Below are 20,139 nucleotides of genomic sequence, written 5' to 3'. Positions count from 1 at the left end.
CTCCCGCGGGGAATGGGCGTGCCTATGGAGAGGGAGGATGATTGACGGCCGGCCCTGGCACGTCACTCTCCCCGAAGACAGCCGGAGTAGGTCTCGGCTCTTCACGGCGCCTGCGCACAGGCTATGCGCAGGCGCCGTGAAGAGCCAAGCCTATTTCGGCTATTTCCGGAGAAGAACCGTGACGCGCCAGAGCCGGCCGTCAATCACTTTCCGTCTGGATTGGAACGCCCATTCCCCGTGGGCAGACGGAATCGTCTAGGTGGGATTAAACAGTGAGTACGGGGATAAAAAATGTAAGACCGGCATACTGTAGCTCGCGCTACGATGCCGAATTTTATGATAGAATAAAAAAAAAATTTTTTTTTTTTTATTCTAGGGTGAACCCCCGCTTTAAGCTGGAACAGATACTTTATGCAGATTAGTACTAGTTCTTTGTGCCCCTGCAAAGGTAGGTCCTTGTTTGATTATATGCATTGTACTGAAGGGCCGTTTATGACTTCACTTACGCGAGTTATTGCACTAGTGGAAGTCTGATGCATACTATGCTAAGCAAAAGTTCTAGGCACAAAAAAAACAACAAATGATTGTAATAAATACAGGCGGCCCCCCGGGTTACAAACATCAGACTTACAAACGGAGGGAGACAACAGGAAGTGAGAGGAAATCTACCGCTAGGAAGGGAAATTCACTCCTGTAAGATCTATTATGGGGGAAAAGGTGTCTCCACTGAGGGTTTATCACCAATCCTTGTTTCCGCAACAACCCAAAATTCTCACAATCGAATTGTCATAGGGACAGAAAGTGACGTGAAATCTTCTGAACAAGGGCACAGACAGCAAAACAAATGTTACAGGGGCGTTAACCCTTCCCTATGCTACCAAAAAAAAAATAGTAAAGTCAACTGAAGTAATAAATTATTTGGTGTGACTACCCTTTGCCTTTAACTACTCTTGTAGTTTCGAAAGGTACTCGCACTCCAGGTGGAAAACTATAGGTTCTTTATTACATATTTTCTTTTAAGTACAAAGTCAATTGTATATACAAGCACATAAGAAACCCATCCTAACAAGTACGGACTATGGCCCATTTGTAGCAAAGCCCCTTTTAAACAATTGCATAAAAACTAAGAAAAACAGAGGTGTTTATGGGATGAGCATTGACTAATACAAGCTGCTCTATTTTGCTTAACACATTAAATTAATCACACACAGCTAATTAGTGATTAATAGCACTGTAAAATCAGCCGACATTTTGTAAACAGATGAATACATCATGAATGACATATAGCAGCTCAAGTAAGCCACTAACTGCTTCTGAGATTCCCAATGATCTCACGTGAAGTGTCCGGCTGTCGGATTCAATCTAACAGTGTGCTGGCAGCCTGGCACTGCTCTACACCTACATACCTGGCAATCATCCACTTTGGTTCTCATCACTCCCTTCATGAATTCCTTCTCCATGGTTGGAGAGACTCCAAAGCTGTTTCCCATGCAAAGTATTTCTGTTCTCCCATCAGGGTATGTCACTTCCACTGAGCCATTTAAAATGACTGACCAGGAATCGAGCTGCAGGGCCAAGACACAAGCCAAAATGATTAAAATCACACAGGTATCGTTTAGTGTTAAACTGTTTAAATTAGAACACCACAAACCATGTTAGCCATAATTCATACATTATATATATATATATATATATATATATATATTACACACACACACACACACACATACACACACACACACACTACAATATATGAAATGCAATTTAATATAGCTAAACAATGTAGAACGCCACATAAATACCACCTTCACCATTTGAAAAGTAGGAGTACCTCTCTTTAAGTAATACATCTCATTGTGTCAGGACAAAATAAAAATAAAAAATAGGAATTAAAAAAATTGAGTACATCTCTTCTAGCAAGTATAGTAAGTTGAACCTGACAAAAATCCACTAAGCTCCTTACTTCCTGTGCTGACTATCAAATAAAAAAAGTTTTTGCCATTTAATACACTTTAGGGAACAGTACCATAGGATATATATTTAAAACGTAAACCTCTCTGTAACTAGAAAGAATAGCTTTACATACCAGAAGCTTCATTTCATAAAACAGGACAACAAGCAATGTTATATGGAAATCAATAGCAACCACATTTTAGGTTTCATCAGCTAATTGTTGTTGGGCAGATGATTCAGATCCATTGGTGGTTCCCAATTAAACCTAGGTTCACACTGATGCGGTTGTGGGAATGTGGATAACCCATATGCCAAAATGAGCTGCTGTTTAGCAGACGAGTGGAGTTACCTGTAATTTTAAATGGCACCCCCACACATCAGAAAACACGACCGTGCGATTTCTGTGATTTAGAAAAGGGCTGGGGATCTTTTCCCTGTATTTCCCACAGGTACAGCAGGCCATTCAAGTGGGTTGGCAACTGTACCCACGCAAAAGTGCCCCGCAGCAAACGCACAGATGTGAACCTAGACCAAACTAAAAACCCCGGGATAAAGAAAAATAAAACAAAACAAAAACTGACTGACCAGGAATGACCTGACCGGTCCGGTCATATGACCAAGCCCTGGTGGGCGGGGCGAAATGCGTCACACTGGGGTGCTGCACTGGCAGGGCGTCAAGAAAAGTCCTGCAATCAGCTTCTATGCTGCGCTTTAGGAGCGGTGTATACACCGCCCCTGCGCATTGAAATCAATCGGCAGCGCTGCCGAACCGGCGCTTTTAACCCTTTTTCGTCCTCTAGCAGGGGTTAAAAGCGCCCGCTAGCGGCCTAAAGGCGGCAAAAAAAACAATGCTTAAAATAACGGCGTTTTACCACCGACGCCCAAGCGCTGGCAACAAGAAAGTAGTCTAAATCCAAGCACATTAAAATATTCTTCTAACTTTCATAAACAGCATTCTATATTATCCCACTGTCACATGGAGTTGCACAACAACAGTCATGCCTTTGAACAACTCTATTCCCATCATCTCATATCAGTCAAATTTTAAAGCTTGAAATCAAAGAGCAAATCTCTTACTTCCTCTCCATCATTTAGTACGACAGTCCCTGCTCGTTCCACCACAGCGAACACCATGACAGCGCACAGTTCCCGTCTGACAGACATCGTCATATTGGCAAAGGCAGGCAACTGATGCATGAACTCCAGGAGTTGTTCTAGAACAGAGGTGGTTATTGAGGTGATACATAGTTTACACAGATAACCGATCAGCTATAGTGTTATCAGCCTAACACAATATAACAGACAATAAGAATTAATATATACAGACATGCGGAACTAAAACATGAACACTAGACAAGGCTGATAACACTGTATTACTTGATTAAAACTCCCAGCCTGCATATCCCCCCCTCATCAGGTCTCAGGCACTTCAAGGAAGAACAGTGGAAGTTACAGCCTCAGGTTTCATTTGCATTGCAGCTTCCAGGTGAAAACGGTTACTGCAGTGCAATCATAAAAAAAAAAGGATCATAATGAAAGCTAATGAAAATTCCTGGCTGAAGTCCAGTATGCCAAGTGATATAAGCCGTTTTATGATGGAGTAGGAGGGAGGGTGATGTTCACGGAAGGGCTGCGAGAGCTGGGGACTTTTCCAATTACTACTAAATCTACATTTTCTTGAAAATCCCCTTCTAACCTGCTGGGTAAACATCAATAGCATATATATATATATATATATATATATATATATATATATATATATATATATATATATATATATATATATATATATATATATATATACATACACACTAAGATTGCATTAAATCTTAACACCAGGCACAAAAATTCTCGTTTAAATATATTCTTCTACCTTTATAAACCCATATATTTACCTTGTAAAGATAGCAGTGACATTATCACTGTACTGTACCTAGATTGTGCACAGAGCAGAGTGGCGAGAGGGGCCCAACCACTACAGACTGCCTGCAAAAAAATACACGGGGGGAGGAGAAAAGACCAGTCACCGTGCACAAGGAGAGAGAGCAGCAGTGACCAATCTTTATTTCTGGAAGCGGTTTTACACTGGATTACTGCACAGTAGAGATGGGCGCAGAAGTATTTGAAATCCCACGTGCCCGACCTGCCAGGAAGCCAGCTAATCACAGGCAGTGAGACATTTCCCAATCTGTGCAGCTGCGAACCAGGAAAGGTCTATCTGCCTGCGATTAGCTGTGTGCAGTGTCAGCTTCCTGTCGGGATCAGGCATGTGGGATTTCAAACAAACCCGAGCCCATATCTACTGTCAGAAATATACAAAGCACACCTAGATTCAAGTACAAATACGCATGACTCTTCTATTCAGACACAATTATCCTACAGTTCAGATTTAAGGGAATCTTCAGAACGTTATTTTTAAATCAACTGCGATTTTAGTGAACCATAAACAATTAGGGGGAAAAATCTTGCAAAGCAATGCAAAATGATTTACAATATCAGAGATGATAAAATTCAATGGAACATGCAGCTATTCCAGCTCTGCAATATCCTTAAGCTAGTTCATTAAGGCACCAATATCAATTGAAACTGGCAACAAATATAGAGAAGAAGTATACAACAATTCAGATTCCTAAGCTGCAGTTTGGCGTTTAAGTGATAACCTTAATTGTTTATGTTATTACACATGCAAGCTTTTGGGACTGTACAAAAAAAATTAAAATAAAATAAACGCTAGAAAATAATGGGAGAATTAAAGCCCAACTGAACCCTCTTAAACGTATTACTGTTATGCAGTCAGGATTTCCACAGTCAGGTATGTGTTCCTAAACACTGCTCTAATGACCATCTCTAATCACAGAAAGAGAGGCAGCGTGTGCTGTACATTAGAGTGGTGTTCACGGGGCGGTGGTGTTGGACTGCCAACGGCCCAATTCTCACCAGCTCTGTATTACTGTGCATATAGATTGACTGTAATAAATTAAGAGGATTTATTTGGTCTTTACATATTTTTTATCTCCATGCGAGTTGTCATAAAGATTCTCAAAATGAAATCTGACTCTCAGAGTTAAAGCAGCAAGGTTGGACTGTTACATGAACTTTTAAGTTATATATAAGATTTTAGGTAGGAAGCTGCAAATTGGTTCAGCAATAGCATTGAGGTGTAAATAAAGACTGTTTTTAATAACTAGACGAATGGCGAAACTGCTTTGTCTGGTGAGCTTTGCCATGGTTACAGGAATGAAATTAAGAGATACAAAAGATGTCAGTGCAGGTGAACATGTGCCCTGTACAATATTAAACTACTGCACTGTTCAGTGAATACTGCTCTTCAGGTCATTCATTAAATCCAAATGAGAACATTACAAACTAGGGATGTATAGGGCTCTTGTAAGGGTAAGCAAATTAAACCAATTTCTGCTCAATGTGTATGAAAATCATTACAATGTACCGTAAATAAATTGTAATTTCCTACAAACCTGCCAAGAAGCTAAATATACTTTTAGGTATTTTTTCAAAATGGAACTAAACCTATCGATTGAAACTGTTAAGTTCAAGGTATGCCATTAAAGATAGGTTTCACAAGTGCTTGTGCTCTTCACCAAACTTGTTACACCATCAAATGGCTGATGCCATAACTGATCACATGTGCAGCACCATGGGAACTGCAGCTCAAACAGAGGCTCAGATGGCCGCTTCCTTAATTGTAAAGGTTAGGAGTGTTTAGTTCCACTTTAGTGTGTACTCCGGAGCACACTCTTATGATGTGATGAACACTTGCAGCAAAGATGTTTGGGGTGGGGGCCAAATATCACTGCTGGAAATTCACACTGAAAAAAATACAAAATTGATCTATTACAGGCAAAGCATTTTTAGAACTGATGAATCACCCCAAAAGAAGAATAAACAACGACCATGTAAAGTACACCGTGTGCACTGGTGAGAGCACATTCAAAAAACATGTGGAACAGCAGAGATAAGGCCTACTAGCAAGGACTTTAGCCCAGGGATTACTGGCCATCACAAAGGCTCAGACAGGTTACAAGGCGAATGCATGGTACATTCTATGTACAAGAATATTGATGGAGCTTGTTTCATCACATTCTTCTTCTATTGTGGTTTAGGCCAGTGATTGATTGCTAGATTCTGACCTTTACTAGAGACGTGTTTATGTCAGTAATAAATAGGATTAAAAAGGTGGGACTGTCCGTTCACCGCTAGCAATCTGGCTTTTTGTCAACTTACCAATGTCATCATCTGTCCGGTCAATGGGATCTTTTTCTAGGCAGTCTCTAACAATGTCTCGGCTCATTAAGGGATCAGATGCTCTCTCGATATCCTCTTCATCATCGTCATCTTCTGAGTCTACAGCAGTCTCTGGCAGTCCACTCAGGTCCATATCTCCGGGCTCACTTTCTGTGGCCTTGTCAAAATAAAAAATAAATACACATTAAACAGTAATAAGCCACGGTTTACAATTTCTAGACACACAATAGAACGTGATTCATTCAAATTTGTGATAGTGAAGAACTGCCTTTATCCTAACCAGAGCATATGCCAAGAGTCCACCTGTCCAGATCAAGTTCAGGGGTTTATTACTCAATGGTGCACCCCAAAATTCAATGGTGCACCCCAAAATTCACATACAGGTCAACCATTTCCCTTATATGATTTAATTGCAGAAATAGGTAATCAAGGGTTCGGATATTGATAAATTGACCCCACAGTACGAAAGGGTAAAAACGTACTCTAACTGTAGATCAGCATCTGATTGACCAAAAATAGAATTGTTATTCTGCACTGTAATACGATTTGTAAAAATAAAATCTTCTTATTGTACTGTCTACACTTGCACAGAAATGATAGCACAGTCAGTAGATATTCAATGTTAGATTTATTCAAACCCTTGTGATACTTGACATTTTCAAAGATTCTGCTCATTAATTGACTGCTCCACAACTGGGAATACTACAAAGTTCCATTTCCCCATGCATTAAAAAAAAAAAAAAAAAACATCAAGTACATTACTTCGTTTAGTAGACTTTTTTTTGCCACTGTCTACATGACATTCTCTGTACCCCATTGCTAGGAGAAAATTTATTCTCAGATACCACACATTTGTGACCATATCCACTAGTTATCAGCCCACTGGTAAAAATAATTGCTTTTAAAAAAATAAAAATCTAAAATTTTCAGAAAATCTTGACGGAATCATGCAGACATTATTTTTCAAAAACACAGAACATGTTACTGTATTAAACCTATTTTAAAAGGTCACTGGTGATTACAGGAAAATGCAACACTCTGCAATTTCACTTCGACATTTGTGGATGTGTTGCATAAGGCTAGTATTATCACAGTGCTGTCATTATTCCCTGCACAGCTTCTAGCCTGAAGAACATTTTCCATAGCTATATTATAAGCACATAAGGCAGCTCTTCCTTCTGATCCCATGCTGCTATGTTGCCTACGGATAACATGAAAAGCCATTTAAAGGCAACCGTTAAGAGTTCTAATTTGTATACTGGCGACAGCAAAGAATAGACAGTGAACATGGAAACCCCCCCCCCCCCCCCACAAAAGAGGGTCTTTTGAAAAACAAATGCCTTGACTACATACAGTGAAGGCAGGAAACAGTCCGGAACAATGCAGTTTATTAATTCAGGAATGGGGTAAGATTGGCAGTATGCAATGCATATGACCGCTTAGTCAATTCCCCAAAATTCCTTAAAACGTATGCTCCGTGAAAATAAAACCTGATTTTTATGGGGCACGACTGTTAATGCATGTAATGTGTAGAATCCGCTTCCAGACATTTCTAATTCCATCAGCGCTACCTAAATTTAGTTACTAAACTTTTATCCCAATAGCACATATCTTTCCAAAACCTGCTCAATTTTCTTATAGCTGTAGGCTTTAAAAAAAGAAACCTTTAGGGGAAAAAAATGGAATTAAAGAGTTGCCGGAGCCAATAAAAAATAATTTGTGGAAACCCAAACTGTCCGACATGGATTCAGATGTAGTGCATCAGTGCGACTGAATGACTGACATTCACTTCCATAATAAGTGACCTTCTGTGGCCAACAAGACTAGGTAGCGCACGTCACTAGATTATGGCGCAGTCGTGTCAGCCGTGAAACAGTTAATGAATCACGGATGACTAATAAGAATATTCTAGAAAACAGATGAGTGTGACAATACTCCCGCTGAGGACATAATGAACCAACATTCAATTTGTCTGCACTAATGCAGTGTTCCCTAGCTGCCACGGTGAATAAGCAGCTGCTATCAAATGCTGCTAGGTAGCCACAGGCAGCAGAACTTCAGGAAACAGAATGCCAAAGGTGAGATAAAAAAATTGGAAGTAGACACGTCTGCGTGGGGAAATAAAAGCTGCCATAAAATTCAGTCCTGCAGCCTTTTTAATGCTTTTGTCAGAACTGGGTGGGCGCACACTTCCTCAGCCTGATTCAGCATTTAGTGACTACATTTCCCAAGATGAAGTCATGTCAGAGCAGAGCGACATCCAATTCTCTACTTAGACACTCAAATCCAGTTTACTGCTGTTAATGTGTCTGTAGAATGCAGACATCCATCTTAAGTGCACAAGCCTCTAGTAATAATGTTTTCATTTATTTACTTTACTGAATGTTGCTGGTATTTGCTATTGACAAACCTTAAATAAAGGCAAATGAGTGCTTCCATCATTCATCTTACTCTAAATACAGCAATCCCTTGTGGGTTCTCCCCTGCATTTGCAACAACACAGTCCATCACACAATAATTGTTTTATGGCAGCACGTGATCTCACTCCAGAATCAATGCTGCAGCTAAACATACAGCGTTCACTACAGAAATGTATTATTCAGGTTTGTCCTCAGGTGCTCCTACACAAGCCAAAAACGTATTCTAGGCAAGACAACGTGTGTCTTTGTGACGTCTATCCTAATCAGGTGGCCAGCCAAAAGATGACAAAATCACAAGCAAAATATAATTGTAAAGTTGCTACTACAGGCTGGGTTCACGCAGCGTCTCACAGCAGGAGTCCGGTGCGTCTCCATTCACTGTTTCACATCTGATTTCTGCCCCCAATTGCAAAATTTGCAAATATCATAATCCCATATTTTATTCATAATAACATGAAAAAAAAAGGAAAGACCATTTTAATAAAAAAAAATAAGGTCATTTTTAAATTAATGGCAGCAACATATCTGGAAAAAGTTGGGACAGAGTAAGAAAAAGCTGGGAAAGAGTAAGAAAAAGCTTGCAAAGTAAGTGGTATTAACAAAGAACAGATAAAAGAACATTATGCAACAAATTAGGTTCATGGCCAACAGGCAAGGTAAATGATTGACTCTCTAAAATGCCCTTTTTATACCCAGTGTCTCAGAAGACGGGCAGAGGTTCGCCAACCTGTGAAAAGCTGCATCAAAAAATTGTCGAACAAAAAATTGTCGAACAATTTCAGAATAATGTTCCCCAAAATAAAATTGCTAAGACATATATCACCACCTACAATACACGATCTCAAAAGATTCTGGAGAAATCTCTTTGCGCAATTGTCCAAGGCCGAAACGCAATACTGGATGACCGTAATTTTTAGGCCATCAGGCGACACGACACTGCATTAAAAACAGGCATGGGCTCAGGAATACTTCCAATAATAACTGCTTGTAAACATTGTTCACCATGCCATCCAAAAGTTAAAGCTCTATCATGCAAAGAAGACACCATCTGTACATGGTCCAGAAACGCTGCAGTCTTCTCTGGACCAAAGCTCATTTAAAATGTCACATTCTTTTTGGCAACCATGGCCTCCATGTCCTGCGGACTAAAGAGAAAGGGACCTTCCGGCTTATCAGCGCTCATTTCCAAAGCCTGCCCCTCTGATGGTATGGGGGTGCATTAGTGTGTATGGAATGGGCAGCTGGCACATCTGGAAAGCCACCATCAGTGCTGAAAGATGTATCTGGAATTTAAAAGCTGTATATGCTTAGATAAGAATGGGACAACATTCCTCTCCCAAAATTCCAGCAACTGGACTCAGTTCCCAGACATTTACAAAGTGTTATTAAAATAAGAGGGGGTGCTACACTGTGATAAACATGGTCCTGTTCCAAAATTTGGATGACAAAATGTCGGACCATGGGCTGGCCACCAGGCAAAAATATGAGGTTGCTCTAAGCCGGGGGGAAACAGGGGATTATTAAGGAGAGGGAGGAGCGGGGATATAAGCCCACCGGAGTACTGAATCGTGTCCCAGGAGTTTAGAGCTATGGGCCATCAAGGGGCTGAGTGAGGGGGGACGCATTTTAGGAGGGAGCCATAAGAGAGCGGATATAGGGACCGGTGCACAATTGGGGATTTCCAGAAGAAGACAGAATGGTATATCAGAGGTAGCCTGGAGCATTGTAAGCTGAGAGATTTGTGCAGCTTGACAGTACTTAGCAATATTTGGGACTCCAAACCCACCTCTCAATCTGTGGGCATACAGGGTAAAGCGGGAAACCCTGGGATGCTTGTTGGCCCAGATAAAGAAGAGAATCCTTTTCTGGGGAGACACAAGAACGCAGGAATCCGGACTGTAAGTATAAGGAAAAAAGTATAAGATCTTTGGGAGGACCGTCATCTTGACGACATAGATGCGGCCAATCCAAGACAAGGTGGGGAACTGCCAAGATGTCATGAGCGCCATGATGGAGGGTAACGGGATAGTAGTTTGTGGAAAACAGGGAGGAGTAAGAGAGGTCAGCGTAATGCCCAACTATTCTAAAGAAGAGCCGGACCAGCGGTACGAGAAGGAGGATTGAAGATGCTGACCTCCAGTTTTCAATATGTTAATGTGAAAAGGCCTCGCTAGATCTCTCTGTTACAAGTTTACATAGAACAGGTTTATTGTTGAAGCTCCTTCTGCCCCATGCCGATAGGTTACCTGTTTGTTTTTTTAAATGTGGGCTCTAAAGATACCAGTCACCACATTAATAGATTTGTATACAAACTGCACCAAGGTTAAATGCCGAAGAAACAACAGATCTGCTGGCAGTCTACCTATATTATTTTCCAACAGTATACAAAGACAAAGGAAGCCAATGCAAAAAGCACACATGGGTCTCAACGGAAGTTCTACGAATGATTGTTTTGTCTCATTCATTTAACCAGATAAGTCTGTCTCTCCCGTAATGAGTGTTTCTTCCATGCAAAATGATTGACATACAAAATTCAGGAGTAAAATTAATATTTAAAGAGGTCTGTTATGAGATCAATGCTGAGAGCCATCTGAAGATGCCGTTTCATGATTTATTCAAATAAAAGGAAAAAAAGAGGCAGCAGTGAATAGTGTTGGCTGCGTCATTTTACCTTTATAAATACGCACATTTCAAAAATACAATTGTGTTAATGCTACGTCCTGATGACAAAATGTAAAAAAAAAAAAAAAAAAAAATCACACAACAGAGAAAACCCTTTCCACAGGTTTAGTTATCTCACCAAGATGCTGATTAGGCAAGAGGGGACCATCTTTTCTTTTAAATTGCTAGCTGTCTAATTAGGGGGCCTTGTTCTTACCATGACAGCCATGCTACAATACTTAGTGAGAATTCACATTATTCTGGCTCATTTCTATTGCATTGAATATGCATGAGGGTAGCTTACTAAAACATGCTAATACGTTTTAATCAAATGTTTTTGCTTTCTTAATCATAAACAAGCCTTTAAATGGTGATTAATACAAATTAAAATGCCTATTAAACTACCACTGCCAAAATAAGGCACAAATCATTTTTTAATTAACAGCTTATTTTGTAGCGTAGTCGTTTTTTTAGGGTTTCACTTTTGTATAGATGAAATAAAAAAAAATATATATATATATATACATGTACACTTCAACTGTATTACACAACATCAAAATTGGAGGTTACTTTCCTAACAGACTCCCCATTCCCCCAAATATTACAGAGTTATATAGTTAGTAGGGTTAAATAAAGATATCCGTCCATCCAGTTCAGCCTGAGTTGCACTGTTTTCAATATCCTTGTATGCCGTGTTTGTCAAGAAACATCTAAAAGGTTTTTTGAACTCATCTGCACTCTCTGCTGACACACCACCAACTGTGGAAGGGAGTTTCACATCCTCATGGCTCCAACAGTAAAAAAAAAGAGTTTGACATTGACTGGGTTTGACATTCATTCTGGGCGACGTGCGTCTTCGTTGGAGACCTAAGATTACAAAGTTTCCTCCTAATGCTAGAATCGCCATTCAAGGATTTGTAGATCACAATCATATTCCCCCTTAAGCACCTCTTCTCCAGGGGAGAAGTTTAATGTTAGCAGTTGTACCTTATAACTTCAACCCCCTTATTGGCTTTCTTTCCCTTCTTTGGACTCTCTCCAGTTCAAGCACATTGTTCCTGAGGATTGGTGGCCAGAACTGGACGGCATACTCGAGATGAGGCTCAACCAGGGTTTTGCAAATATTTTACAAGCTCAACTAGTTTAGCTGTGTAGTAGAATAATGAACACCTCTATACCGTGTAATTGAATATAGCCCTATATAACATGCAGACATGGTCAAGCAGCTGTTTTTATGTTCCTTTTTATTGGTGATGTGTGTTTTCCTGTGAGTACTTCTCAAAATATTCTTTCAAATGAGCCTATAAGAGCGACACTGTATTGCTAACATTAAAACCCACCTATTACTATCTTTTTTCGCACCACTCTAATCTTATACCAATGCCAGTATTCTGAAATTCAGCCAGCGTGTGGCTAGGTTCATCTAGGTCCCATACCTAAAACTACCACATTTATTATAGCATTCTCAGGATAGATTAAAGGGGTTGTAAAGGTTTGTTTTTTATTTTTTAAATAGGTTCCTCTAAGCTAGTGCATTGTTGGTTCACTTACCTTTTCTTCAATTTCCCTTCTAAATGTTTTTTTTCTTTGTTTTCTCACTTCCTGTTCCTTCTTTGTAAGCTTGCCCCCAGAGTCTCCCCGCAGGGATGTAGTCCCAAGGGAGGGGGTGAGCACGCTGACTAACCCCCAGCCAGAAGGGCTTGGGTGATGGGGCAAGCTTACTGAGGAGAAACAGGAAGTGAGAAATTCAGACAAAGAAAAAAAACATTGAGGCCCTGTACACACGTCCGAGGAACTCAACGTGCCAAACACATCGAGTTCCTCGTCGAGTTCAGTGTTAAGGCCGCCGAGGATCTCGGCTGGCCGACTTTCCTCATTGAACAACGAGGAAATAGAGAACATGTTCTCTATTTGGCCCGACGAGTTCCTCGTCGGCTTTCTCGCTGAAAAGTGTACACACGACCGAGTTTCTCGGTAGAATACAGCTCCGATCGAGTTTCTGGCTGAATTCTGCCGAGAAACTCGGTCGTGTGTACGGGGCCTTAGAAGGGAAAACAAAGGAAACAGTAAGTGAACCCCTTTAAGGACATACTGAAAAAATAGGGGCAGATCTTTAGAATTCTCCTTAGTACAACTTTACTTTAATGTGATCATATCACAAACTTAACCAGGGCACTTCCCCCCCCCTTTCTGCCCAGGCCAATTTTCAGCTTTGAGCGCTGTCACACTTTGAATGACAATTAGCGCTGTCATGTAACACTGTACCCATATGACATTTTTAGCATTTTTTTTCACATAAATAGAGCTTTCTTTTGGTGGTATTTATTCACTGCTGGGCTTTTTATATACTACTAAAAAAAGACTGAAAATTTAGAAAAAAAAAATAAAAATAAATTAGTTTGTCAGTAAATTTTATAAATAAGTAATTTTTCTCCTTCACTGATCGGCACTGATGAGGTGACACTGATGAGGAGGAACCAATATGCTGCACTTAAGGGCACCGATAGGTGCCACTATGTGACGCTAATGGGCAGCAATGATTGGCGGCACTGACTGGTGGCAATTGTGGGCACTGATGGTGCTGAACTGTAATCAGGGTACTGATGATCAGTGCCCTGATTACATGTCTGGATGTCCCCTGCGAGGAGATGTCGCTGACCGGCTCTCCTTGCCGCACACTCTGTCAGTGTGAGGCAATGAGAGCCGATTACCGGCATTTTACATGTGACGGGCTGTGACTGGACACATCCGATTACATGGTTAAAGAGCCGCGGCTCTTTACAAAGATCAGGGTTGTGATCCTAGCAACACAGCGTGGCGCGCAAGAGTGGCCTTCTAGGACGACTTCATATGACGTCGTCCCAAAACGAGAGTCGCACCACCCCACCGTCATTTGACGGTGGGCGGGCAGGAAGCGGTTAAACAGCAGATAAAACCACAAAAAAATTAAACATTTTAAATAGCTGCTTACAGCATTTTCTTTACTAACAAATATTTTATTATTGACTCGCAATGAAGGTTTTAAAAGAGAAGTACTCATCTAGGTGGAGGTAGCATTGATCGATGCTCCATCTGTCGCCCACCGGCTTTGTTGTGATAACTGAGCCATCAAACACCACTGATCTCTTAGTTTTTCCCCTCCACCCCTGTTTTCACTGGCGCACTGGGCTTGGGAGTGGGTGGAAGGGGCTGGCTCATGCTCTCAGTGGATCGTTGAGAGGCTGAGCCGGGTGGCAGTCCAGGAGTTCTGGGTGGGTCCCGATCATAGCTTTTCAGAGTCGGGACCGGCTCTGTGAGGTCAGCCTGCTGTCAGCTGAAAATCTGTTATCCATAGGAGAAGTATAGCCGAAAAAGCTTTCGCTATACTTCTCCTTTAACTTTCTTAAATTTGACTGCTCCATGAATTGTACATTTCTCTAGCACAGCCCCTCCATTCTTGCATATCATAGATTTCTCCTATTCTGGCAGTGACAAATTACTCTCTGTGCTTTGTGGAAACATTTACTGACATCACATCCAAAATGGCAGCACCCAGCAGCCCTCTCAGGGCTCTTGGGTGTCTACACAAGAAAGGCTTTTACAGGTAAATAAACATGTATAAAATATGTTAAACACACACATGATTTCACAGAACATTTTTGTTGAATGGTCTTCATCATGTCCCTTCAGACCTAATAATGAAGAAAACAAGCAAGCTATGGTTTTGTAACTCTGTAAAAGCAGCTGTGAAGACATTTTTACCGTTGAAGCAAAGCTACGCTGCCATGTTTTGCCAGGTCTATCTTGATCTGGCACTAAGTGTCATACTGTAGATATGATGGCACCTTACTATCTCTGTCAAGTGTTTCTGGTTTGCAAGCAGAAATGTAACTACAAGCAGATCTCAGTGCTGCCCACAGACTGCAAGTGCTGTACAGCTCTTGCTGATACCATCTGTCAACACAAAATGAGCTGAAAAGACCCACAAATAATGAATAAATGGTATCAGAAATCATATCCTGCCACAACTACAAATGGAGTATAAAAAAAGTCCTATAGCCAAATATTCACTGAGATCTGTCATTGCTGAAAAACAAATCTGGTGTCCAATTAGTGTGCATGCATCATGTACTACAATCCCAGCAATGGAAGTCATGTGTCAGACATTAATAGCTGCACGAGAATTTGAAACACATGGCACTTAACACTCACACAAATTCCACTTTGCATCTATTACCCTGGTCTGATTGTTCTCCTTGAAAATCCAATAGTCTTTTTATACCTCTACCCTCTTGGGTGTCTGGAAATCATGTGATCTGTACAGGAACCTAAACAGCTATTAGTGCTCTGGTCACCCTGGCTGTACAAAGGGATAATGCTGTCAAGGTCAGACTAAAATAGATGTGAATCAGCATTTAAATAAAGTGAACTCAAGTTCAGAAAGAGGGCAGGCTTTAATGGCACAACAATACTTTTATCACTTCCCTCAAGCACGTTGATTATATAGAGATATCCCTCTTTCTCTCTAGATTAAATGTATGGATTTAATAAATATTTATATATATAACACTGATTAAATGTATGGCATTGCGTGCCAAATATACTTTTTTTTTTTAGTACGTGCCGATACCTTCTGCAACCGTTTTGTTTATATACTCCAGCTATTAGCAACGGTACAAAGCATTGAAACGTTATTTACAAATTAAATCTTTATTTTTTTTAATTTTGTGTGTTTTTTTTTTATGTGAAACGTGTAAATATATGTTAAAGGTGTAAAAAAAAATTACGAACAAAGCAAACAAAAAAAAGTTTTACTTAATAAAAGTTTATAAAATAGAACAGAAAAAAAAAATCTGCAGAAAAATAATTAAATGGAGAAGAGAACAAGGAGTTAATTAAGGCCGATTAGAGTGGGTTAAAAAAGGGGTTAAAACAGAGGAACATTTAATAAAAAAACAAAAAAACTGACAGGTTGTTTTTAACTGACTTCAACGAAAGATCAAAGTTCATCCCTACAATATACAGATTAAGAAACAGAAAACTACAAAAAAAACAAACAATGTTTTTTTACCTTTTTGTTTGAGCGACTGAGCAATGTTGTTGATAAACATTGCCCAGCTGTTTTTATTTTCTTTTTACAGCTCGAATTGCCTGGACTTTATTTACAATTCCGCAGTCATAAAGGGAAGCCCACTGACAGCTGATTGAGTTATGCGTTGTTAAGGATGTGGTGGCCCTGCTCCTTCACAACCGATAAGTGCCTGTTTTTTTTTTTTCAATTTCAGCTGTCAGTGGGGAAATCCCACTGACAGCTGAAAGAAGTGAGCCTAAAAGTAACAGTTTCAGGTAGGAGCCGCGAGAGCTGCCAGGGGACCCCAAAAGTCGAGGATCGGGGCCACTCTGTGCAAAACGAGCTGCACAGTGGAGGCAAGTATGACATGTTTGTTATTTAAAAAAAAAAAAGCTTTACAATCACTTTAAACTATTGAGATACAGTATGTTCCCAATATATACTATATAAATTATCTGCAGTATTGCCGCACTGTTTAGTGCCACAAAATAAATTGTACAACTGTAGCAATATAAAGCTGACGCGGGAACAGTTTACACTACCAAAATATTTGCAAAACACATACAGTGCACATTTATTGATAGAATGAGGAGGGTTTAAGCTGCACAATGTTTGTCTTTCTTCCCACTCAACAGACTTCCTTTTGTGTCAACAAGACAGCAATAAGGGGAAATCTTTCCAAAGGAGACACAAGAAGTTCCAGCATTTCCTCACTTGTAATGCAATCCCAAAAAAAGTTGGGGCACTGTGTAAAATCTACATAAAAACATAATACAATGTGGTAAACATGGTCCTATCCCAAATTTTTGGAGATGTGTTGCTGCCATCAATTTCAAACCTACCCCCCCCCCCCTCCCTTAAAATAGTAAACGTTCTCAATTTACGAGTTTATGAGATTTGTGAATAATTGTATTCTGTTTTTATGTAGCTTTTACATAGCATCTTAACTTTTTGGGACATGGGGTTGTAAAAAGAAAAGGGGGGGGGGGGGGGGAGACAGGTTAAGTTTTTTTTTTCCTTTGCATATTTATCTGGTACTGCTTTATAACAAGAAAAACTGTTACACCAGAGATAGATTTTGCTCTGAAAGACCAATCATTTTTATCTTCCTTTTTTTGTATATGGGGTATAAATTACCCCCCCCCCCAAAAAAAAGGGGGGGGGGAGTGAAAAGAACATTAGCAGAGGAGGGTGGGCTTGCTCAAATCTGCGTGAATGGTGGGATAATGACAGCACTTGCCTAGCCAAGAGAGCTAATGGACCTTGGCTAATGCACAGCAATTTCTTTGACACCTGCCAAGTGTTTCCCATGACTCCAACTTTATGAAAAAAAAAAATTTCAGTGAACAACATAAAGCACAGAAGGGTATACTCTGAAAGTCACAGCTCATTGTTTGTACAACTTGGACCAGAGAGGTCCTTTAAAAAGCAATGAACAATTCCCCACATATAGTTTGACTTCATACAGTGTTGGCTTTACACACAAAAACAAAAAGGAAAATGATATGTGTGTTTCCTCTTTAAATTATTTTCAGAATATTTAACAATTTGGTAGACTGTAGATGTTTGAGAACAGAGGGCCATATTCTCTCTAAATATCCGCCTGCTTCGCTTAGGGCACTTACACTCCGCTGTCCCAACTTACTGGAGCAGGTGTTGTATTCCCCAACCACTTGCTCCATAAGTTGGGACAGCGGAGTGTAAGTGTCCCGGCGTAGCCTGGCGGATCTCCAAGGGGGCGTCTTCCATTCAAATGAAGCGCGCCCCCGATGCGAAAGAACTGGGCATGCGCCGGGCTGCAAAAAGCCCAGTGCGCATGCTCCAGTTCTCGGCGGAAAACGTCAATGACGCCGACGTGTGCGTCATTGACGTAAAGTCGTATTCAAGAACGACTTACGTAAACGACGTATCCGACGAAAAAACACGACGGGGACCCGACGCCATCCGTAACATGGCCTACGCGAGACTTGTGGAAACTTACCCCTCATATAGCAGGGGTAAGTTTCCGCTTACGCAAACGACGTTAGCGACTGTTACGCGACGCGAACTCGTTCGTGAATCGGCGTAGAAGGATCATTTGCATATGCAAATGACTCCTTCATGTAAATGCCATCTAGCGGCGGCCGGCGTCATTGCATTTAAGATCCGCCAGTGTAAGTGACTTACAGATGGCGGATCTTAAGTGTATCTATGCAAAAATGATTCTAAGAATCAGGAGCATAGATACACGGGTCAAAAAAGGGAGTTACGATGGAGTATCCTGAGTTACTCCATCGTAACTTTACTCAGAATATGGCCCAGAGTTCACACACAAAGTTTTATGTCCCACTAAGGAGTTTAAAGGAAAAATATAAATGATTCTCTGATTATTTACAGCTTAAATCACCTTTCTTCTTTATGAGGATTACCAGTCAAGTACTGTGCCTGCACTAAGGGTGGCCATAAACAGAGGACAGCGTGTAGGGAATAATGTGCAGGGTGACAATTGTACTGGATACTGTCAATGTATCTTGTAATATAGCCAATGAGCATAATCTGCAGACAAAGACATCCATGTGACATGGATATTTCAAAGAGAGAAAAGATCCAATATAAAAAGCACTTCCCCAAATGCTGGAAGAGCTTAATATCACCCTCCTCACCCACAGTAGTACTGAATTGTCTAAAGCCTCGTACGCACGATCGGATTTTCCATGTGAAAAGCATCGGAATTTTGTCCAAAGGGCTTTGTACAGGAACTTGTATTGCATACAAACGGCCAAAATAATTGTTGGCCAACAAACATGAAAATACATGTTTTTTTCAGCTCTTTAGCGACACCCTTTTGGGCAACGTCTGCTAATGTTGTCTTATGGTTAGCATTGCTTCGGAGCATGCGTGTTTGTACTCGACAGCACACATTTGTTGTCTGAATTTTTTTTAAAGCATGATATCCCACATTTCTTGTTGGAAATTCCGACAACAATTGTCCGATGGGGCATACAAACGGTTGGATTATCTGACAACATCCTGCCATCACATAATTCCTGTTGGAAAATCCGATCGAGTGTATGAGGCTTAATCCTCATTCAAGTGTTGTGTCAGGCCATCAAACTTGGAATTGGATAAAACCATTTAAGCACATCATTAAATGGCAAAAGTAATATTAACAAGAGAAAAACTCATCCAAAATGTTACTTCACATAGGTATCTGTCTTGTACAATGGGGGGGGGGCACATTTATTCCCACAGCTGCTTTGTAACGAATGTGTTGCTGTCCATGATGTACCCTGTAAAGCTGTAAAATAAGTATGGTACAGCTATTGGGCACAACAGACTCGTACAGGATCACATGGCACATGTGAGGTGACAGTCGCCCTTACAGATTCCATTTAATGGGCACAATGAAACATCACAAATTCTGTACACCACTGAAGTAATATCATATCTTACCTGGTAGATATCAGACAAGCTGCTGCTCCCAGAATCGCTAGTGATGCTACATCCTGAATGACTGGAGGACACTTGGGTCACCTGTGGATGTAAGCTGTCTGTGATATGCAGTTTGGTGAAATCAGCAGGTAGCTAAAAGAAAAAAAAATGGCAAACATCAGAAACAAGTCGAGGTTGGCCGATTTCAATACACAATATGTTCTTACAGTATGCTCATGTAATGATAAAAAAAAAAAAAAATTTCTGAGGCATTTATCACGCAAAGCTAATAAATTGCATTGTCTGTGCTAGCTATGATACAGAAAATAATACATTTTGACACAGCTTCCCTTGGAACAATGGAATGCATGAATCAACAGA

General features: G+C 40.5%; 1 protein-coding gene across 14 annotated transcripts in view; it reads right to left on the bottom strand.

Moving 5' to 3' along the window:
• RAPGEF2 (Rap guanine nucleotide exchange factor 2) overlaps positions 1-20,139 on the bottom strand; it is a 336,977-nt gene that overhangs the window by 38,291 nt on the left and 278,547 nt on the right. For all 14 annotated transcript variants that reach the window (XM_040332432.1, XM_040332519.1, XM_040332527.1 and 11 more), the window contains 4 exons: positions 19,780-19,911; positions 6,196-6,373; positions 3,031-3,167; positions 1,407-1,565 (listed from right to left, as the gene is read on the bottom strand). In XM_040332432.1, the coding sequence (XP_040188366.1) occupies positions 1,407-1,565; positions 3,031-3,167; positions 6,196-6,373; positions 19,780-19,911 (606 nt within the window). The remainder of the gene's footprint in view (positions 1-1,406; positions 1,566-3,030; positions 3,168-6,195; positions 6,374-19,779; positions 19,912-20,139) is intronic.

Source organism: Rana temporaria, chromosome 1 (assembly GCF_905171775.1).
Source record: "Rana temporaria chromosome 1, aRanTem1.1, whole genome shotgun sequence".
NCBI classification, from domain to species: domain Eukaryota; kingdom Metazoa; phylum Chordata; class Amphibia; order Anura; family Ranidae; genus Rana; species Rana temporaria.
This window is presented reverse-complemented; position numbering and strand designations above follow the sequence as displayed.